Genomic DNA, 23,623 nt, shown 5'->3' with positions numbered 1-23,623 from the left:
TATAATACAACAAAGCTGCTGACCCAAAGTGTTACTTAAAACACACTAATTTGACTGAATGCTTTCACAGTGGGGAAGATATGCTGATAAATATTTTGATCCACATTCATTGCAAGGAACTTTGGAAGTGCAAGACCAAGATTATCAGCAGGGTTCTTGCTCAGTTTTTGTAGCAATCCTGGAGCGAGATCAAGAAATTCTGCCTGAGAAACTGTGCTTGAGATGGTATTTAGGCCAACAGACTCGATGGTTTGGAGAAGACTCACCAGCAAATGCTCCTAGCAGGATTCCTCCCACCCCAGCCCTAGAGGAGGAGGAGGAGGAGGAGGAGGTGTGACCCGAGTGTGTGCCCTTGCTGTCAGCAAACCCCAGCTCCCCTGTGGAGATGCCTGTGTCCTGGCTGTGATGGTGTTACGTGTGTGGCTGTGGCGTCTGCACGCTTTCCAGGCCCAAGTGCACATAAATCCAAACAACAGAGAAGAAATTTTTGGTTTTCTTTATGAATCAAGTCGTTGAAAAGGCATTATTTTCATAAATTGCTTTTACTCTTTTATAATTTCTCTTGACAGTAATTCTTGATGAGTATGCAGATAACAACAACAAGGCAAGCTTAATATTCACTCAGACTTAATCAAATAGGTCATATAGTCTTCATTTTACCCATTAAAATATTTTCATTTATAAAAATTAATCTAAATATAAATATTAACACTAAAGATTGAAATCACCTGATGACAAAATAATTCTTTGTGTGCTATAACATATGCTTTTATGATTTTTTTAAAACAGTAAATTATATCTTTGCACGTATTTGGCACGATAAACATTTGTAAAAATTCAAATGCTTAGAGCAAGTGGAATTTTTTTTTAAGGTTTTTTTTTTTTTTTGCAATGCCTACACAGTACACATTTGTCTGTCAAAGAAGACTGAATATTTTAACATTGTAACACGATAATAGTTGCGTTTCATGCCTCTTAAGGAAAACAACCTACTCCAAACTTTGTTGGCTTGTTTAAATCACACTAACAGAACAAAAGCCAGAGAGTTATTCTATTAAAATTAGTCATTTCTGTATTAATATTACATACACAATATTAGTTATTATTTATTAGACGAATATGCAGACCAACCACCATTAAAGACATTTCATAACACGCATACCTGCATAAACCAGAACCTGGGAATGTATTGTATACATACACAAGAACAGTCAATGGAGGAGGAGACTGAAAAACAAAAAAATTACTAGGCATCCTACTCTGTTTAATTTCCTTTACTGGATTGCATATATAAATAAAATCTATTTGTTTTATATATATATTTATATATTAAACAGAGTGGGCCAAATTCTTCCCTCACATCTGTGCAAACCAATTTCAGAGAACTAGTGTGAGAGTAAAAGAAGGCCTAATTTCACCCAGAATGAGGACATTGGGTCAGATCTTGGGCAGATGAAAATTCCTTGAAGGAATGGAGTCACACTTATGTATTGTAAGTGGGAAGATGGTTGTATTTATTCCAAGGGTTCCTTACATGCAGCTGGACACCAGAGTACTGACAAGCTAGATGTCAAATGTGGATGGCAGATTTGCAACTGGCACTGTCTTTCCAATCAACCCATCCAGCCATTCCTTGTCTTCCCCACTCACCCCCTGAAATCCATCCAATCAGGAAATTTGCCCAGTTTTGCTGCTATTTGCCTAGCCACAGACATTTCATGGCCTGGTGTCCCAGAACTGCTTTCCTGCTGCATGGCAGGTAACGTAGTGCTCTGCTCCTGGGTGTTCACTGGGAGCCCAGGGAATGAAGGAACTCTCCTCCTTCCCACAGCTCTTGGGAGAGCTCACCACTCCTTAATGCTGAGGGGAACTTGCCAGCCCATGCTTTCCTTCATAGCACATTTCACATCAACCTCATCTGCACTTGGGTACCTGCTCTGCAACTGGTGTGGAAGGTAAGGGATTCACTGGCTTATCACCTCCTCTGACTACCTTCTTTGTATTCTTCAGAGCAAAAAAACCCACAAATTGGCAATGTTCTCCCACAAAAGGGTGAGAGGGACACCCTGTAAGCAGCATCCTCCCTCCTTGGGCATCTGCCAAAGGGCCTTCTAGTTTGACTCACCTGTTAAGGGTCTCAAGAAATGAAAGAAAGAATATTACTATTCACAATCCAATTCAGAGTGGTCCAGTAATAGTGGAGTCTCTGTGGCACCAGCAAAAGGCCCCAGCTACTCTCTGGTGGCTCCAGACTAGTATAGGGACTGATGTCTAGGCTACATTTGCCTCCTTCTCAGAAACACCAGTGAATATCAGAAAGGAATCTCTTGCAAGCTGCAGCCACCCCACAACCACCAGTCAGTCAGCAGAGATCTCATCCCCAACACTTTCACCTCTTTTTTCCAGTCTTAAAGGTTTGTACACAATTTATTCTGAACTACAGCACGGTTGGCCACCACCAAGAGGACAATGCTGCCAAGAACAAGACATATATGAAGGTGTTGGTTTAACAGTGTTCAGATGTTTCCAGACACTGGGATCCCAACTCAGCAGACATCTGGTCCACATGTGTGGCCACCAGTTCCTGGTTCAGCATGACACCCCTGCTGCCTAGAGCAATATCCCTAGCTCTGGAGCTGGTACATACAATCTGCGAGATGTACTCTCAGAGAACAGAGAAGTCTTCCTCCTCCTACCAACCCTCCCAAGACTTCCACTGACTCCCTGGGAGCAGAGTGAGGCACACAAATTCTCCTCTCCCTCCACGCAGCTGAAAAGCAGCACACACTGCACAGAGTTGTTCTTATTGCTCGACAAGACAGATGCCCACATGAATAGTAAGAGGCCAGCAAATATGGATCACAGGTCTGCTTTGGCAGATTAATTGGCCTATAATTATGACTGATTGAGTGTACAAAAACATACTGCAGTTTAAAGACTACATACTTTAGTACAATCGATAGGGAGAAAAAGTGCATCTTAAAATGTGGAGCCTTGCTTTTGAAACATAGCATCCTGTCTAGAGTCCTCTGAGAACTTTAAGGCAGAGTTTCCTGTAGCGGACCACAATGCTGAAGACTTGGACAGCTTTCTCAGTGAGGTATCCAAATGAAGCCCTATAGCTGAGGCTCTGTGGGTTCTTGAGGGTCCATTTTCAGCTGGACATACACAATGGCTGTTAAGAAAAGGCACTCTAGTGTACAGCCTTAGGCAGTGTGTTATTGGCAGTAGGGAAGAGTAAGTTTAGTACATCACAGCAGATCCTATAGCAGGTTCCTAGAACAGAGAGGGACAGGAAAGAAAAAAACATGAGTGAAGAACTAAGCAAACCTGCTGAAGAAACAGCTGGATCCTTTCCTTTCTCACTTCCCCATGTATTTCACGCGTGTCCGGTGGCAGACTCCTTTGGGACAGTCAGCTTTCTTCCTTATCCCTCTATGGCTGCTGTAGAAGAAATGACTGACAGCTGTCCTGGGTGTCCTGAGTGAAGCTTCTTTGTTCAAGCCCTGCAGAGCCAATGTGTGACCTGTCTACCCCTTTAATTCCACTTAGATAACCTTTGAACATTTCTCAGCAATTAGTGAAATTCAAGGTGGCTCTCCCCTGCCAAGTTACAATGCACAGCTGGTTCTGTGAGGGTCTGGTTCAGAAGTCTGAAATGCAGCACATAACTAATTTATTTATTCTTTAAAAAATATGGGTATCACGTTCCTGGAGACCTGGCAGCCAGGCTACATTATCACAAGCTGACACTCAGGAGCTGCTATTCTACAGTATATAGTCAGACATCTTCCAGCACACTGGTCATATTTGTTCAAGAGTTGCCTCAGCAGTATATATTATTTTTTTCCTCAAACTATCAAGAGAAAATTTCTGAAGATCCTGAAATACAGCTGCCTACACAGATACTGCTATCTCTCTATTTGACTGATGTTAACAGAGTTTTAAAAACATTTGTTTACCATTAAGTCCTTGGCAGTGCTTTTCCTTTCTTTAGTTCTTTGTGTTAGAGATCCTTGAAGCATGAAGTTTCTGTTAAACGTTCTGACAGTGGTAACTGGAGAGCCATCTATTTTTTCACCTGTGAAAAATACAAAAGGGGAGATTTCCCACATAAGAGATTGAAGCAGATATAAAAATACTTCTGAAGAGTCACAGCTTCTAGAGAGATGAAACTTCCCCTAAGATGTATAAGAAAAGTTGGATTTAATTTAAATTAAAAACAGCAGGCTGTGGTACTCCATATAAATTAAAGTTTGAGGCCATGTCAATCAGTGGAATTACAAAAGAATAGTGCAGTGAACAAAACCCTAGAATTTTCAGAGATAATGCACTGCAGAGCTAAAAAAAAAAACCCAACCAAAATCCACAAAAATCATGAAAGAAAAAACTCACTTGATTTTATAAAGACATTTCACAGCCATTCTCTGACATACCAGGAATATTGCTGAGCCATTTCATACAGACTGAAATCAGCAAATACAGACTTTAAGGAAGTGGTGGGTTATGGAGGGTGGCAGCCACACTGTGCGGTGCCCAGGCATACTGCAGCAGCAGCACCCCTCTTGCAGGGCAAGTATTCAGCATTCCTCATTTGCTTTTTCCAGTCTTCTGCCTCTGCTCTTATTTACCTGTCACTGTCACAACTTTCACTGGGGATGCTTTTAAATGTGACAAAGGGGTATTTTATATAATGCAAGTACATGGAAAATTAGGAGGATGGGACAGTCTATTAGGCTTTCTCTGTTCATTTCATAACTTAAACTTTTGCCTACGTTGCTGACCTGTACATTCAAGAGCTGTATATTGAATCTTACAAAGAGAGTCCCTCTCATTTACAGAACACTTTAGGCGCACCTTTTATTGGTGGAGCTGGAAGTTTTCTCCTCTGCTGTCTTGATGTGTCTATTGTGTGCATCTGTGAACAACACACATGCATTACTCAATTCCATTATAGAGAAAGAGGCAAGATTTCCCCAATGTATTTTTTGAATACTACATAATGTTCTGGCACCTGGTTTGTTTGCTTTTGATCCCGTTTCCTTGTCAGGCGAACACAGGGAGCCACGTTCAAGCCTGCAACAGTGAGAGCTGATATTCTGCTCTCAATATCTGAAATCTTCAAAGAAAATAAAAGAGAGAGACAGACAGATGGGGAGGGGGGAAAAGAAGTTTTAAAATTACTGTGGATGCCACTACTGAAATATAACCCTCCCCCAGTAAAATCCTCTTTAATAAGAAAATATAAACAGATGGCTAACTTCTTCAGCAATTCTGACACTTTCCTGCATTCTTTAGTCCTTACATTAAAAGGGGCTTAATTTGTTAGTAAAGATGGAGTAAAAGAACAATCCAACCTACCTTGTGACTCCAAGGAAGAGGCATTTTACTCCTTTTGAGGAATAAAAGAAAGGAGGAGAGAAAACCTGTATCTGCTATCTCCCGATTACCTTTAGCTGCATAACTCCAAACTCATTCAAGCTGTCTTTTTAAAGGGCTACATTCAAACAATGACTTTGTGGGACACGTTTCCTAACTCAAAATTATTTTCATACATGTGCAAAGTACATTCTCTGTCACAAAATCTAAACATTTGATATTAAATATTTATAGTTCAAATGTAAATGCACATTAAACACAAGCATGCATAAATGCAGGCATATACTACATAAAAAGACTGAATGGAAAACAAATTGCCAGGGAAAAGTAGTCTGATATTGAGAGTAGTGGAGACAAGTATTGACAAAAGAGAAAGAAGAGTCAGAGAAGTCAGACATATAACCCAACAGCTGATTCCCAATGACACCTGAAGCCACAGTTGGCTTCACTCTGTAAAAGATATTCCATTGGCCTCCTTTCATAGCTTAGGCCTCTCATCCCCATTAACAGATTTACCCTAAAATAATGACCAAAGTCAACAAAACACCACTGCCAGTTTGCCAAGCAGTACAGCAATGCACTTCTGACATCAGAGACATGTCAGGCTCTCAGATCTTTGCTCAGGCCTGAGTTGAGCATGTTTCCACTGAGTAAAATCACTGGGTACTTCCCATTAAACCCTGACAGAGTCAGGTCAGGGCATCTTGCTGGGTACAGACTACTTGGGTACATCTTTCTGGGTAGTGAGCTGCAAGCAGTGTCAGCCCTTTGAGGTCTGGCAGCATTATCTTGTTCACCTTTTAGCACCAGATTGCAATGTGTTCTGAGCCTTTCTGGAGCCTGCTAGAGTGGTGCTAGATCACCATGCACAAGAGTTCTTGCCTTTGGCTGGGATGTGTGCTGCTTAGCACCTAAATCCCATGGCAGGCATGCAAGCCCTAGGCTCTGTCCTTGGCTCAGCCTGTGGCTGCTGCTTGCCTTTGCTGGTAGAAAGCTGACAACAGTGGCATCTTCTGGAAAGTGCTTGACAAGTGGCTGGTTAGACAAACTGCCTCAGACTCTATTTGCTGTCTGACCGGGGCCACGCACATGACACAGAGCACACCATGGGAGCTGCCTGGCAGCAAGGAGCAGTCCAGCATTAGTACTGCAGTAAGAGGCACTGCAGTGCCAAGTCCAAACCAAGCTGAGGGAAGAAACAAAGAGATACAGTCCATCTGTCTGGGCTGAGTTACACAGCTCAGTTATGCTCTGCTCAGCTTGTGATGCAGTCAGCATCCTTGGATCACCAGACTACGGCAGTACAAAAGAATATTCAAAGTGCGTACGCTGAGGTGGGTGTTAGGCAAGGCAGTGTGAAACCTGCAGATGGAGAGGAGCTGCTGTCCTCACCTGAAGCTCTGCATGATGAACCTGGGCAGCTGCTGTGGCCACCTGATCCTCCAGATCAGCCAGCTCAGATTCCTCAGTAACACTGTTGATCTTGCGTGCGGCATCTTCCAGGTTGGTCAGCTGCCCCTCCAGCCCATACACCGTGCTGGCTGTCAGGTACACCTGCAGGGCCAAGGTGGGGACAGGTGTCAGTGATTCCTGGTTTGTGGATATGCAGGTTTGAGCAGACTGCATTTTCCATCATGCCTGCAAGCTTCCCTGCTTGCTAGCCCACCACAGGGAGATTTACCTGGCAGAGGAAAGTCATGGGGAAATAATCTCAAAAACACACATCCACAAAGAGAAGGGATGAATGAGGGGGCTGCATTACAGATTTCATAGGTGCTAAAATGGTGTTCCAAACCAGATTTGTTCCAGATTGATTAGTGAAGAAAAAAGTTGAAAAGTTTGCTTTTTTGTTATTGACATTCAATCACATAAACACCCTAAGTCTACAAAGGGAAGTGAACAGATCACACCTCATATAAAGCTGTGTTTCTTTAACCCACTTGATGCCTTCTGGCAGTAAAAACTGCATGAATAACTGCTCAGCAGCAAATAGTTATTAACTTTCTATGGAGTTAATATATTTATATGCGTAACAATTTTCCATCCTATCCTGCTCTCACCCAAATAGACAGCAGGCAAAACCTTCCCACCTCCTGGGCCTTTGAGTGAATCTGTGGAGGATCAACAGGCTTATTTGGGCCACATAAGACAGAATTACTGACTTTACAATTCAGAGTTCTTTCCTAAAAATGAAAAATTTACTATTTTGGCCCACCTCTGGTATCTATAACTACAGCTAAAGGTTTCATTTCCCATTCAGCCCTTCAGAGCAGTAATTAGTGATACACTGTGTTTTATTGTTTATTTCACAAACCCCCTAAGGTACATGGAGGTTACTGGTTTATAGAAGAGGGTAATTTTCAAGCATTAGCTTTTGAGATCTGTGCTTAAAATTGTGCAGAACCACATGAAAATGCTGCACTTTCGGCCCATTTACTCCTTAGCCAAGAGACTTGTCTCCATGAGGCTGGTAACAGCACAGTGGTAATGAAATATATATTCTGATTTCCCCCATTGCAAGAGTAGTAAAGACCAGGTTGTTACAAACCTAGCATGAATTAAACATGGCTGTGGCTGACTTCAGGGTACAAAGGGCAAGCAAATAGGATCTGAAGGAGATCCTTGAGCCAATACCTTCATTTCATACATCTTCTACTTGAGTCATTATATCTGCCCACAATTCCTGGGTCATTCAGTCCTTTGACAAAAGAGATATTCAAATAATTTATGGCAATGCTGTGACTTTATGGATCAAAATGGTGAAGAATGACCAGATTGAAATTTGTTTACTTTTTATTCTTTTTCTATTTCATTATTGTTTCTTAATTGCTTGAAATTGCTTTTTTTTCTTTGTGTCAGTTGTAGATAGGTTTTTTTAATGCATGTGACTTTGCTAAGAAACAAAATCACTACATCTGTACAAACTGCATCTTGTAAGAACACTTTCTAACTGCAAGCATGAAATCTTTGAAAAACATACATAAAAGAAATAAGTGATATGATGTAAAATTTTTGCTGAAGTACCTCGGGACAAAAGTGGTCCATAAAGTTAATGTGATGATTTTAATAGAAATGCTTGTTTTTGTGGGGTTTAATTATTCTTACTGTTCATTTAAATGATACATCTTTTAAGTACGACATACAGCAGCCAGTTCAGATTAAAAGAAGATTATTTTTAGATTTCCCTGTCACATCTAAAAGCTTGAAGAAATAGAACATTTTGAACAGCAGCATCTTTAGAAAGTTAAAGAAAATATGCATTTTAAGTGCTGTGGCAAAAAGCACTACACAGTAAGATGTCATTTTCAAGAGGGGGAAGAAAATCTAAAGAAAATTAGACTGACAGAAAAATGTGGGAAAGAAAGGTCATCAGTGTTTCTGTAACTCAATCAGCCCCTACATCTGTGAAATGTTAATGAACAAATTTCCAGCTGAAGCTAAAGAAAATATTTTTCTAAAGAATGTTCCCTTTACCTGGACAATTGTTACACTTACAAACAGCAACGGTGTCCTTGCAGGTCTCCCCTAAATGATGCCCTTATTCATACATTCATATTTAGATTGTGGAGACTTATTTTACTGTCATTTAGATATGGACAACTTCCACAAAACCCCAACCTTTTGCTGGTACAGATGGCCCTAGATTCTTCACGCTGTTGCATGCACAGTCCTCAAAAGGCTGGTGAGAGCAAAAATGAACAAAGTGTTTATAAACACCCAGATTCTCTTGCAGTAGTTGCTGCAAGGAGGATGTGGCTCATGTAGATATGGCCCCAGCTGCAATGGGAGAAGTTATGGTTTCCTGCGTTTCTAAAGGCTCTTTACCATGGAGTGTAATGGTGAAATCTTCAAACTGTGAAGTTTTTGCCATTTACTTCATGTCCTGTGTGGGACAGAGAAAGATGTTCTGTGGGGACACAGAAAGGCTGTGATGGATAGCTTGTGAATTCTGCAGAGAACTAGTAGAAGCTAAACCAGAGATGCTGCAGCAAGGGCAAAGCCAAAGCAAGAAATGCTCTGCCTCTGTGTCCAGTGTCTGCTCAGTGAGAAATGCTTGGCCCAAATGAATGATTAGAGGCCACAGCACCACAGATGCCAAAGCTCCACATTGCTGGGAGGGATTATCAAAGCACAATTGGGAAAAAAACCCAGATAGTTTACAACACAGTTCTCCACAGAAAAAAAAAAGTGGGAGCAGATTTCCCCAAATTGCTCTTCGTCCTGCAGAATTTATTAGTTCTTCTGAAGATGTGGTCCAGCATGCACTTGGATTTTTATTCTATATTCACTCCCCTACCAGATGAATGCTGTGGTGTTTGGACCTTTAGGATACTTCACTATTTCATGAGAGTCCAGTGCCAGGACTGGCTTTTAGTGCCATAGAGTGTTTTCCACCCAGTTCTTAGCCTGGGGCTGTTGTGGAAATGTGTTTCTGTGGAGGAAACTGATTTTATCCTCTAAGAGAAGATTCTGTCTGAAAATTTTCTGGGGCTAAAGAAAACTAGGATTTGTTTTCTTGAATTGACCAGGATGATATAAAGGGACAGTGCAAATTCCTATGAGATCTTTAAGAGCTCCTAATGAAGGGAAAGAGCACTTAAATGTGGAAAGAAGAGAAATTTGAAAGTGTACCAACTCCATTAATCGGATTCAGAAAAAATTCCAATGAGTAGTGACTTCCTTCTATGATTCAGCATTGTACTTTCCCCTGCAGATATTCATGAAAAAGGATGGATGATTTGGATGTTGCCAAAAAATGTTTGTTTAATTCAGATTCTCCAGCCTGCTCTTTCTAACGGCGCAGGAGGCAGCTCCAGCTTCCTGGGTGCGCAGCACAGTGTGCTGGAGATGTAGGGGGAGGAAAAGCTTCTCCACTTCTCTGTGTGACTGGGGACATGCTTTTTCCACCTGTCCTTGGAGTGATGAGGTGGTGCTGAGACTGGGAGATGTGTGGTTTCAGCCAGGTGTGGCGAGCATAAATGAGCTTTTGAGAGGGAGCTTCTAAACCCCAAAGCATCCAATTCCTCCTCCCCTCTATATTTAAAGTACATATTAAAAACCCCCCACTGACACAGTTAAGCACTGTTGAAACATGTTTTTTTTTAATATTTGTGTATTTGTTTAAAAACTCCAAATTAATTTTGAACATCCAGGGATGCTGCCCCATGTGCTTTCCCTTTCCAGATGGTGCACACAAACAGGTGCACTCACTCACACATGTGACTCTTTCACATACTGATTCATCTTACATTTTCTTCCAGTGTGGTGAGCTGCTCATCGAGTCTGACAGGATCTGTGCCCAGCGGGAGGGCTCCTCTCCCTCTGTCCTGAATGTTGTCTGGGAAGTTGCAGGGATTGGTGGATTCTGCGATCAGTTCTTCAGTGGCATTGATGACTTTCAGGACTTCTGTAGATATGTTGCAGAGAGAGACAGCAGAGTACTTCTATTTTGTTACAAGAACAGACAGAGAAAACAACAGCATTAAATTAGCATAGAGGGGTAAGATATAAATCACCTTCCACTAGCCACAGCTTTAGCCAGGCTAAAACCATATCCATGGCTCTCTGCTGCAAACAGACACAAGAACCATGTAATGGAATTGGAATTTTTTGCCTTTTCCCCCTTCCCTTTCTCACATACCCACACTGCTACAGCATGCAAACTAAGAAACACATGCAATTCTTCTACAACAGAATTCTACTGGAGGGATGGTCCAAATCTTATCCCAAATGAGTACACAACATCCAGCTTTAAACTCTACGTGAGCTACATAAAGCTGGTTTTGCAAAAGTGTTTTAAACATGTTTAAAACACAGTTTTCCTTTCTGGATACTGCCAAAGAGATATGCAATCATCTATGTCTGTATCCACAAGAGCCAACTCATTGTGGATACAAACATGGAAAAGCAATCTTCAGCAGCCCTGTAAGGATAGCATTTTACTAAAATGCTTACAATGAATTAAATGATCATCCCAAATAAAGAAAGATTGAGCTATAAGTGTGCAAACATTTGTATCCTTTTTTTTTTTAATTTCAATTTACCTCTTTTTAAATATGGAATAAATTATATCAGATACCAAGGAAAAAAATGCAGTTTTATAGATTGTTTTAAAACAATTGAAAACCTTTATATCAGTGTTCCTTACTTGTAATTTGTAATTAACTGTCCTGATTCTTATGATTCTCACATAGCTTTAAGCTTCAGGACCTTCTTCTGATGAAGGAAATAAATATCACCAGATGTACCTTCAAGCACCAAGCTCAACATCCAAACTATACAGCTTGGAGACTGAGCCAAAGCTTGTTGAAGACAATAAAAATACTGTCACCAAATATATGTGCAATACCTTTACCGTTGCTTTGCCTGAAAGAAAGTGTGGAAAAACTTAAACCAAAATTTAATTCATGCCTCAAACCTGCAAATACTTATGCATGTGAATTAGGGGTTCACCTGTCCTTAAATTTTCTCCCAAACAAAGTATCTGCAGACCAGTACTGAGGAAATGGACAGTCTTTGGATTCTATACAGTAAATTCTATGGTACTGGAGAGTATAACTCTTTAAAAATGTCTGTAGGCAGGATATAGGAGAAATAATGTTCTTTTGATTCCCACAATTTCTGATGGGTTAAATTGGAAACCTACTTTCATGATTTCTGTCCTTTAATCAGCTGTCCATTCTTATGTTAGGTAAGACTTCTATTAAAAAGCTACATTTTTAGCAGTACATGCTCAATTGTTGTATATCAATACATTAAGGCATCTTTAGCACTATTACTCATCTGAATTACAAGAAATAATTAGAATGAGAGATTAAAGAGAAGAAGAACAAAGCAAATACAGTATGCTACAGCACTCTATCTTCAGCTTGTTAGGACAGCCAACACAGCCCCAAACAGGCCTGGGACTCTCTTACTGGGAACAAATACTTGAACCCCATGAAAAGCATACTGTTTTTTCTCCATTTATTTTCACAAGTGCCAATTAGGTTAAAATAAGATCAATAATTTTATAGGAAAGAAGAGAAAAATCAATGCTACTTTCTTTTATTATTTACTTCTACAAGTACCTAGTTCTTATACTCTGTGAGTAGTGAACAAAAAAGGATGAAGGCCAGACTCTATATATTCTTCATCATATTCACTGATGTATGTTCTCCATTTCAAGAACTGTAGCCTCCCTTTAGTGTTCATTATTTCTTAAATCTTTTATTATCCTTTGTAGTTAATGAAGACTTTCAAAAAAAGATTAAATTAAATTAAATTAGAAAAAGTTATTTTTATACCACAATATGATAATCCATATTGGCATTTTTCACAGACCAATTCCTATAAAATATTTTTTCTGTTTTCCAGGTAAAGTTGTCTGTGATAGATATCTTTGTGAAATCAAGATTTTGAGTGAAAAATACCCTAGCTTCTTAATAGGTAATGGATAGGGAAAAAGAAGTTAAACAGGAAAGAATAGAATAGAATAGAATAGAATAGAATAGAATAGAATAGAATAGAATAGAATAGAATAGAATAGAATAGAATAGAATAGAATAGAATAGAATAGAATAATAGAATAGATTTTCATTTGGAAGGTGATAAATGACCACCTAGTCCAGCTACCTGACCAGTTCAGGGCTGACAGGGTTGGGCACTGACTACCTCTCTAGGAAGCCAATGTCTGAGCAACCTCACAGTGAAGAAATGATTCATAATGTCCACTCTAATCCTCCGTAAGTGCAGAAATGTCATTTGTAAAAAGCTGGATACTCAGTTAATGATTTTCCATATGTTTTACCTTCCTTTAGAACAACTACTAAAAGCTGTTAAAATAGCTCATGTTTTAAAAAACGGTCAGTTTGCAAATATAGTAAGGTACTCTAGATGTAGTTATTTAACATGTGTCATGGGAAAAACCCCAAATAAATTAAAAAAAAACAATAATAAAAAAATAAAATGTGTTGCAGGGTTTTAGTACTTCACAAACCTCTCTCTTCCCTGACCACCCATGTCAAACTCAGCATTTACAAGACCATATAAAAATCACCTGAAATTCACAGACACACAGACATCAAGATCATCCTGGTAGGTGGATTTCAAATTGCTCCAAACACCTCTTGGTTGTCTGATTTATCTTGCCTTGCAGGAAAGGTCATTGCTTACACCTTTAAGTGATTCACAGGGACAGATGTCATACCATGACACAGAATGTTGTCTTGTCAAGCGAGCCAGAGAACTAATAATGGATGTGGTAGATGTAGAAAGCAATCTCTGGTACAAATATCCAGCACAGGAAAGCTAAGTGCAACCATTCTTCTCAAAACTCTGGGATGCATTCGGACTTCAACTGTGCTACCCTACTTCTGAATTAACCACTCCCAAATCAAATCCATGCAGCAGGCCAAGTATGAATGTTTCTACTAGTTATGACAATCTTTTTTTTTTACTGAATTTGAGACTAAGCATCTAAGGGAATGAGCAAAACATGCATTTATCTTTTTTATGATAATTAATATCCATGGTCACCAAATGTTAAGAACACAGTCAAAAGAACATTCTTGATTTCTCTGAGTTCTTTGTGATTGAGTCTTAAAACCAATGAAATGCTAAAAATGTGTGTGTATGCAAGGATACATACATGTTTGCACTGAATATAACAAATATATTGTAAAAATTCTTTACTGTAATTTCTGTTTGTCAGATGGAAAGTATCCCTGTTTTGAGAAGATTAAGTTTCAGTGGTGTAAAGATAAAGTGGTCTTGTTGTCTGTTAGCCACTTCCCTTTTCTTCTGTTGTCTCTCCTTCCTTTCCTTGTTGATGCTGACAGTATTTTCTGTGTTGTTTAACTCAAGCATGCTACACTGGAAAGTGCTTTATAGACCAACATTTGCATTCTTGCACAAGAAACAGAAGGAAAACAGGATGATAAAGCTGAAGTAATATTAACCACCCAAACTGCTAAGATAGCAGGTGAGCTTTAAGTGTTTGTACACATCTCAGCAGCCTGTGACATTTTCACATCTTTTCCTTTGCATGAACATTATGGCTTTTATTTTTGATGCTCTTAAAATAGTTCAGGTCTCTATCACTAGCACTATTTTGTTCTGCCCATTGTACTCAGACATTGTTTTCTTCTCTCCTGCCACTACGATGTCATCATTAGGCTCTTTTAAAGACCATGCAAAAGGGTGACCTGCAATTCAACGGAGAACACTGACCTCAACAGCTAGATCAAGAAGTAGAGCAAGAACACCTTTCCATCACTAGCAGTCCTGGCAGTATTGACCACATCCTTGATGACTTGTGGTGCAATCATTATTAGCTTCAGGTCAAGGCATTATCTCATGCACTGAGTCACAGTCAATACCCCTCTTTTTACAGGGATTTATAGGGAGTTAAGGGGAGCTGGGGGGAAGGTAAGTTTTGCTTTGCCACTGATTAACTCATCCTTTCAGAGTAACTTGACTGAATCCAAGCTGGGTGAAAACAAATCAAACCTCAAACCTGTTTCCCTCATCTCCCAACCCTATGGGAGTTCATTGAGAAGGTCAATGTTCATTGAGATTTTAGAGAAGGCCCTGAAAAGCCCAATTAAAGTCCTTCACAGGCCAGCAAAATCTGGGACACAAGTCACAGTGTGGGAAGAAAGAGCCATCAATGCCCAACTATCTGTGGCAGTTGTCAATGCTGACCTTCAAAAGATCTTTGGCCCAAAAGTGAGCCCTAACCACTCATTATCATGAAAACTGTGGGGAAAAAAAGGCTAAATTTTGCCTGGCTGTTTGATGGCAGACAAGTATACCATGATAATCTGTGATATCAAGGAATTACTCTTCTCTTCAAGTTTAAGACTTCCTGCCTTGACCTTTATCATCAATATCTTCACTTATGGGCATTCCTTTAGAAAAACAAAGCAAAATTATCTTACAGGCTGAGAGCTATTATTCTACTGATAGTCTCTGAAGTATTACACAGAGATATAAAGTCTCTCTTTTTGACTGTGGTAGGTAATGCTGAATATTACATTTTACTAATTCAATCCACTGTGCTAATATAGTTACAAATGTTACGCTTATTAATATTTAATGCCTTATTTCTAGAGACAAGTTGCCTATAATCATGAGAATGGAAGTGATTTTCCAAGAGGTGAAATATTATAGGCTAAGTTGGAAATTAAAATATTTCCATCTTAAAATCCGCACAGGATTCTGATATACAATGGACACATACTGATGACATTACATAACTGGAAAAACACTTTTTCTTTAATGTTACCATTGATATTTTTTACTAAATAAAATCAAGATAAATAAAAGATGATTAAAACTCATAGGATGAAATTAAGAGCAAGGAAAAAAGAAAAAAATTGAGACAAGTGTCTTGCTAAATTAAGCATCAACTTCTAACACACAAAAAAGTGATTCTTATTTTATAACTGAGAGAATGATGTATGACACTAAAAATAGCAGGTATTTTAAAATATAAGATAAGCATGTATTTGCTCGGGGAATGTAACGAAAATATTTTTTAATATGTGATCCTCATAAGCTGAGATTTAAATAGTACAGAATATAAAAGCCTCTTTCTGCCTAGAAGAATGATAAACAACAGTCACTAGCAGCAAAGTGAGAAATTATCTACTTACTGTACAAACTGCAATGAATTAAGGGTTTTGATTATTTTTTAAATTGAGAGCTTAGAAAGATTTTTGAAGACCACTATGGTTAGTAAAACTTCCTTCAAAATTTCTTAATATCGGTGAGTACATGAGAATAGCAAGTTCATACACCTTATCTTTGTCTTTGTTGTTCTTTACTGACAAAACCAAATTTTCATTACAAGACCAAACAAGGGAGCCAGTCTGCTCCACATGTTAACTGTGATTATAAAATAATTTTCTGCAATGATTATTGATTGTGGCCAAAAGGTATGATTTTTCAGGCCTTATATTTCCAGGAAAAAATTTTGAGTTTAAGAATGTTGATTGGCAAATGTGGAAACCCTCAATATCACGTTAATGCATCTCTTACTACATAAGAGATGTAAGAAGACACAAACAAAACAAAGCTGTCTCACCTGCTGCAATACAGTGGATAAAAACTGCAGCTTTAAATGAAGATCAAAAGCCTTTTGTTTTTCCTAGATAGTGGGAAAGCAGTTAGATAGAAAGGCAGAAAAGTTATATTAACAGCTACAGAGGTTAACAACTATATAGGTTCAGACTTAGAGGGAAGTTTAGGATAAAAAGCAAGGAAAAAGAAACTATCAAGATTAAAATAGCATAAAATTTCCATTTTACATTTATTACTAAAATATTTAAAATAAAGCAATGCCTAATTTTATCTTATTTGTGAGAGTTAGACTAACAGATTTCATTGAGACAGAAATTGCAAATCACACAATTGTTTATAAAATTAATCAGAGGGAAAATACTATTTCTACCATCACAAAAAGTGTCAGAAGGAATGAAAAAACACTTTTTCAGCAGTGTTAAGAAGAAGAAGAAAAGCCAGCTACCTTCACTTTTGGAGTGCACATGGTAGCACTTTGGAGAGTAGTTACCAAAGAGTGTGTACCTCACTTAAGCCACAGTCAGATGCCCATGTGAGAAACACCTGGGCTAAGTTAAACAAGATGCCTTGTGCCAAATCACTTCCCACTCTTTGCTGCTATCCCTCTCCTAGCCTCACTGTCCCAAAACAAACAAGTAAAATCCTTCACAGTACAAGTCTCCAGTGACCAGCCAGCAGGCTTACAGTTATCTTCCTAATTTCCTTAGGCCTGTTTGAACTGACTGGTTTTGCCTTGAAATAATGACAAAACCACAGTTGCCCTGCTGGCTGTGCTGTGACAGAAGTATCTTCCAGCTGAGGAGCAGCACTTCCTTGAAACTCTTCAGCTAGATCTGAAAGAGCTCAGTTTTCACTTCCAAGTCTTGGGGCACCTTACAAAAGAAGACAAAACAGTAGTAAAAAATAATATCTTTTCCTACCATTTCGTTCCAGCACCTTCCACTAATGTTCACTGATTTTCTGTAACTGTATCTGTAGAATGGCTTGGACATTTTCTCCCTAAGTAAATAAATCTTTGGCAAGGAGAGAACTGAAGGAGATTCCCTTGCGTGCACACTGCAAGAGCTGGCTTGGCTGTGCATGCACGCAGGTGTCAAAACTGAAGCTATGAGAAAAAAGCTGTTTTCAAAGATACTGTATTCCCCATGTGAAGGCAGCTGAAGTGTCACCTCCTGCCCTTCACCAGTAGATCTAACAGGGCTTTGATTCAGTTGCTTAAACACAGGTAGACAAAGTGCAATTTAAAACAGCTTGAAGTGTGCGAGGATTTTGAACCAACACTGTCTGATATGACATGGACCTGGGAGATTCACATTTCTTCTGGACTAGCAGCTTAAGGCCCTGTGAGACACTCTAAGATATCTCAGATGGTCTGTCTACATCCATATTTACACAACTGTACTGAGCCCAGAAAGTGTCAGAATTGGAGGTACACAAACAACACTGCGCACTTTGAAAACTTTAAAAAATAAATGTTCATGGTCTCAATGCTTGAAATGGAAGACTCAGATTTTGACAAAATAAACTTAGGATCAGCTTGATATTTCATACTAAAAACTGATTAATAATAGCAAATATAAAGGATAAACATCTTGAATGGGAATTTTGTCTAGCAAACCACTTAAACCTCAGTTTAAAGCTGAACATTTACATGACCACTTTGGTAAACTGAGAACTTAAAACTTTGGATCCATTAGCCCAATGTGAAGATTATTGTCTCATACTGCTTTTTACCTTCCCGAACCAATATTTTTTTCTCTGCTGTCATTCAAAATCCTGTGCATAGATGATCTGCAGTTCATATACCTTAAAGTTCACTTTTTACAATGCTGCCCACATTCATTTTTCAATCCTGGACTTTGTGAGACTGCCCTGATAACTAACATAATCTTAAAAGCACTGATCCATGAAAACACAAGAATTAATCTGAGCATCTTGAACACAAAAATGTGAAACAGTAGACACACAAATACCTTCCAAGCTGTTAACCCAGGAAGATATCATTGTGCTGCACTGTTCAGCACTACCGTAATAGCAGCAACGTAGTAACCTACTGTATTATGCTGTTGTGCTTTCTGGCCAAAGTGGTCCATGTGATTCTCCTTTAGAAACTTTACTCAGAGACTTGTAAAGCTTTTAGGCACATGAAGCTGGACAGTTTCCTATCAATCCCTTCCTGAACCAACAAACCAGCCAAAGTACCCAGGAATTCAGAGAGTTGCAAGATAATGATCACAAAAACTATGACACCATCTTCTGTGAGGACACCAGCCACCAGGAAACACAGGCTCACTCTTGGTATTCCAGCACTGCTGTGTGAGACTCCCAGACATCCCTGCCATGATGCTTCAACAGTTCTGTGCTATACAGGAGAGATTCACTGGCATGTGCATGTCCAATGACATTCCCCAGCTCCATCAAGGCTGTGAGCAGAAGTCACTCCAATGACCGTGCCCAGTGAGCCCCACGTTTGCCTGACCTTACTGAGCCCTGGCCACCCCCTCCAAGGCCAGCCCTGAGCACAGCCAAGAGCATACACACCAGGGAGCTGGCTCTCACTTCTGCAGGAACATGCACCCACATACACAGCTACTGGCTATTCTTCTTGCTAAAAAGACAGAGGCCAGGCAGATTTCCTAATAAGTCTCAATCTCATTATACCAGTAGTTGAACAGTGCTAATTTACCTGGTGAAAAAAGGCAAGATGTATTCTTGAAACAAAGGAAATAGACCTCTGGCAAAAACCAACATAAAAATGTTATTAATAGTTCATGCTTTTCCCAAAATAAAGCTTTTTAAAACCTAAGAAGAATAAAATGTTTCCCAAGGATGGAAGTATAAATATTTAATGAAAAGATGATTTATGCTGTTATTCATACTGTCAAGAGACTTGGGAGGTTTCACTTAGGAAACAGAATCCCACTGTGCTACTTAACAAACTCACTTAGAGGCTGTCATTCAGAAAGAAGAACTATTGTGTCATGTAGTAATGGCAACAGACAACAGCAGGATTTAAACAAAGTTACTAAGCCTTGGTTGTAAGATCCTCTGAGCAGAAGTAACTGCATAAAGGGATTTAAAGAAATTCCTTAAGCACACAGCACATTGCATCAAGCTAATGCAAAGAGGAGAGACACTCCACATTACTATGGAAGTTTGACTCACTTGCTCATTGGTATATCTTAAGAAAGTTGTAGTACTAAGTAGAAGGGGAAAAAAAGAAAAAACACAAGTAAGGTTTTAACAACTATTTCAATTTTCATGCTATATGGGCAATTTGGAAAAATGGCAGGGGCTAATCTGTTTTTTAACATAATCTCTATAGTTTCTGATAAAGTGGTCACAGGGATAGACTGCATTCAAATTACAGCCTGCCAAATTAGCCTTCTAGAATGTAATTCTGGCATATATGTTGAAATAAAGACCCAGTCAATTTATCTTCATGAAAGCATTAAAAGAGAAGGAGAATGGATGGAGGAGACTGTGAACTAAATACATCCCATTTATCATGCTTGCCACTCTCAGGATCAGTGCCATTAAGATACTTCAAAGGGAATTTACACTTTGCTTTTTTTTCTTTAGGCATTCATTTAGGGTTTGGGTGAATAAAGCAAAAACCAACCAATCAATCAAGAAAAAAAAAAAAAGAGCAAGACAGAAAGAATTGTGCAAATCGTTGTGCTAGTACAAGATGTTTCACTAAGACAACAGTTGCACAATTTGAATTTTGGTTTGTTCACACCTGAAGTTTAGAGGGGCTGAAGGCCAACTCTACCCTAAACATGGTTTTTGGTGAAAACCATGGCCTTTCACTGCACAACTAAGACAAATGGACTTTTCAGCGCTCTGAATACCCCAGAAAGACCATTCATTACTTCTGTAGTTTAAGAAGCACAAAATATTTTCCATAAAAACAAGTCTGCTGCAGGATTATTTTTGTTTTAAAATGAGAGCAGTGAATCTCCACAAGACCATTTCAGGCAATCACAAACTAAGGGATAATGAAAATGATGGTGCTGAAAATCTAAGAAGATTTAAGTCTAAGTCTCAAAATTAACTTGTGTTAGTTAATACCAACCTAAATCCTCAGGTATCCCAGATGAACTAAATAATTAACTCAAAGGTCATCATATTCAAATTTGCATCTTAAAGGCACACATACAATTCAAACCCTCAATCTGAAGTGAGAACTGAGAATCCATAAATGCTAAACAACTTCAGCCAACTCTCCATGAAGAATACCACTTTTACCACTTCACTGTATATTACGATCTGCTTCAGATCATAATATACTAAATACCAATTTAAAAGCATCAGCTCAATGTGTGATTACATGAGATTCCCAGTTTCTATTAAAACAGACGTCCTGGTTTTTAAAGGTGCAGACAAGTGGAGGTCAGATAAGGACCAGGTACTTAATTTCCAGTGATTCAAAAACAATACATGTTTTTAAGTCTTATCCTATGGTCAGGTGTACAAGAACTAAAAATTCCCAGCAATTTAAAGTCGCTGAAGTGCTCCAGAATAAGCTTATGAGAACAGAAGATTAAAAACCAAGAAAGACAAGCAGCATGGCTAAAATAAAAGCAAGATGGCTAAAGTATAGTATTTATGTTCAGGAACAAAAAGCAGAATCTAGGCACTCCAGCTCTCATTTTAATGGTGCAGTATTGGGAAAGATGAAACAGGAAAGCCTTAAAAATATGATTGCCTGACAAAAGATTTTGAGAATATGGAAACTATAAGTGAGATTGAAAGCAAGCTTTGAGATACCAAGCCTTAGTTAATGAACAACTGGAAAACAATAGTATGGCCACTGAAGGTAATCCCCTTTTGATTTGACAATACCCTCTGCTTGCAGACATGTCAGAGCAGCTCCTACTAGCTTGGCAGAAACGGTCCAAAGAGTAGTTTTTAGGTTTAAAATGTAACACAGTGTAGTAATGTAATGATTCTTAAAGGCTGTATGTAAATGCTATAGGATTTGTATCTTGTACTAGATTGGAGAATCTAATATTCGGTTAGATTGGAGAATTAGAATATTCAGCACAGGAGAAAATATACTGAATTGTAACAGGAACTTAGTCCTCTTTTACTCTTCTTCCGTCCTCTTTTCCTTTTGCTCTTATTCTTCGCTCGCTCTCTCTCTCTCTCTCTTGCTCCTCTTTGGGTCTTCTCTCTCGGGCCTGCTCCAAGCTGCTGCTGGCAGCTCAAAGCAGGGCCCCTGCACCCAGGCCCTTTGCAATAAACTGCAAGTTCCAAGACCTGGCTTCACAGATCTCTCGCCTCCGTCTGTCCGTCCGTCCTACCCACTGTCGCTCCTACAATGCAGAACTAATGCTTCTGTATATTAAATTTGAAACCTGATGCCCAGCTCAGGAGGCTGTCTCTGACCAACAGTGGTGAGTGCTAGACTGAAAGATCTGTAAATCCTTACAAGTGTGCATTCTCCAACAATCAGGCTTTTTAAAGACACAGCATATTGGGACTTCTGGCTTTGAAAGCATCTAAAATCACTGGTTGCCTGAAAATAGGTTTTCTATGCTTGTTTTTCACATGACATCTACTCATCCTAAAGTTATTACATCTTTTATGAATTTGGGTATGTCTGTATTTTAGACTGCCACAGCCCCAGGTGGTATTATATACTGTCATCTTCAGTATTTCCTGGTAAGATGTTGGCCAGCCAACTTTCCAGAGAGAAGGCACATGACAGAAAATTTAAAAGTACCTTTAAGGACAACTGAAAGTCTTGGCAAGAATAAGAATGAAAGCAGTGAGCTTGTTTCTCTACACCTGGAGAAGGTTTCCCTGCCAATTCCACTGAATTCCAGACCATGAAGAGTACTGGAGTATTCTGGTTTCTTTATTGTAGACAAAAAGAGTATATACTATGACCATTAATGAAGAGAACTTTTTAATCCAAATCAAATAAAGGATTAGGAACTCCAAGCATTTGTTTTTTTGCTGAACATGGTAAGTCCTTCTTTTTTTAAACTTAAGAAAATTTTATTGAGGAAAAAGATATTAATCTTTGCTGTATTTTAAATAACTGACAAAAAAATTTGAAAGAAATAGCAAAATTAGGAGAGAAAAAACCCGCCAATATTACTTTGTAGATGCATGTAGATGAGTAAGTACACCAAAAACACATTCATCATTTTCTGTGCTCAGTTCTCTATACGGGAGCATTTCAGAAAGTCCTCTTTACAGCCTTTTAATTCTGGATTTCATTTGTATAATGTTATAACCCCAGCTAGCCCATATATGCTGTTGAATAATGTGATATTGCTGTTTTGTCTCGGGAAAACAAATAAAAATAAATTAAATACTGCTAACAAGCTCTGACAATAAATTCTTTATGTGATTTCTTTGGAAAGGTTGTGTGTACATCATGGAGATATTTGCACACATGATAACAGAGGTATTTACACTCCTGTGTAGTCCATGGCTAAATAACTCAGAATCAAGGAGTCACATGCTCCTTACATTTGGAATGTAAGGGGATCACCTAGTCCAACTCTTCTGCTCAAAGCACATGTCCAGGGCATGTCTGTTGCCCAGTCAGATTCTGCTTATATCCAATGACACAGGCTTTACAATCTTTCTGGGAAACCTATTCCAGTATTTAAACAGCAACACAGTGAAAAAGCATTTCATTTGGATGGGATTTTTTGTATTTCAGTTTGTGCCCACTGCTTCCATTTCTGTCAGAGGGAAGAGTTTCATTTCCACTTTATTTCCCACAACAAACACTCCCTACTCTCCCCTATAAGATACTTAAAAACATTGAAGAGCTTCTCCCAAACCTTCTCTTCTTTTCTTGGATAGACAATAGCAGCTCTCTCAGCCTCTCCTCATGTGACAGATGCCCCAGTTTTTTAATCATCTCTGTGGCCCTTCACAGGACTCATTTCAGTGTGTCCATGTGCACCTTGTACTGGGGAGCCCAAAACAGGACACAACACTCCAGAAATGGTCTCACCAATTTCACTGAACAGACATGCATAAGCTGATCAGTTCCCACGTGCAGGACTTGCATTTCCCTTAGCATTTGACTGCTTAAAGTCTTGTTAAAGCAAAAATAAACAATATTCATAGCTCTGAATGTCTCAGATTGCCATGATCTTTCAAAGATGAACTTCACAATTACATGGGCCAGTTTCCTCAGGTCTTGGAA

At 39.0% G+C, this 23,623-nt stretch overlaps 1 protein-coding gene across 7 annotated transcripts in view; it reads right to left on the bottom strand.

The window, feature by feature from the left end:
- Positions 1-523: 523 nt before the first annotated feature.
- The window catches only part of MYRIP (myosin VIIA and Rab interacting protein), a 210,634-nt gene continuing 187,534 nt past the window's right edge, over positions 524-23,623 (bottom strand). For 5 of the 7 annotated variants that reach the window (XM_059847977.1, XM_059847957.1, XM_059847969.1 and 2 more), the window contains 6 exons: positions 10,629-10,823; positions 6,772-6,933; positions 5,015-5,119; positions 4,858-4,918; positions 3,963-4,081; positions 524-3,276 (listed from right to left, as the gene is read on the bottom strand). In XM_059847977.1, coding sequence (XP_059703960.1) covers positions 3,244-3,276; positions 3,963-4,081; positions 4,858-4,918; positions 5,015-5,119; positions 6,772-6,933; positions 10,629-10,823 — 675 coding nt within the window. In that variant the 3' untranslated portion in view covers positions 524-3,243. Of the gene's footprint in view, positions 3,277-3,339; positions 3,445-3,962; positions 4,082-4,857; positions 4,919-5,014; positions 5,120-6,771; positions 6,934-10,628; positions 10,824-23,623 lie in introns of those variants that run through there. The other 2 variants (XM_059847958.1, XM_059847988.1) reach the window with 2 other exon arrangements.

This window comes from Haemorhous mexicanus, chromosome 1 (assembly GCF_027477595.1).
Source record: "Haemorhous mexicanus isolate bHaeMex1 chromosome 1, bHaeMex1.pri, whole genome shotgun sequence".
NCBI classification, from domain to species: domain Eukaryota; kingdom Metazoa; phylum Chordata; class Aves; order Passeriformes; family Fringillidae; genus Haemorhous; species Haemorhous mexicanus.
Note: the sequence above shows the minus strand (reverse complement) of the source record. Positions and strands in the feature narration are given on the sequence as shown.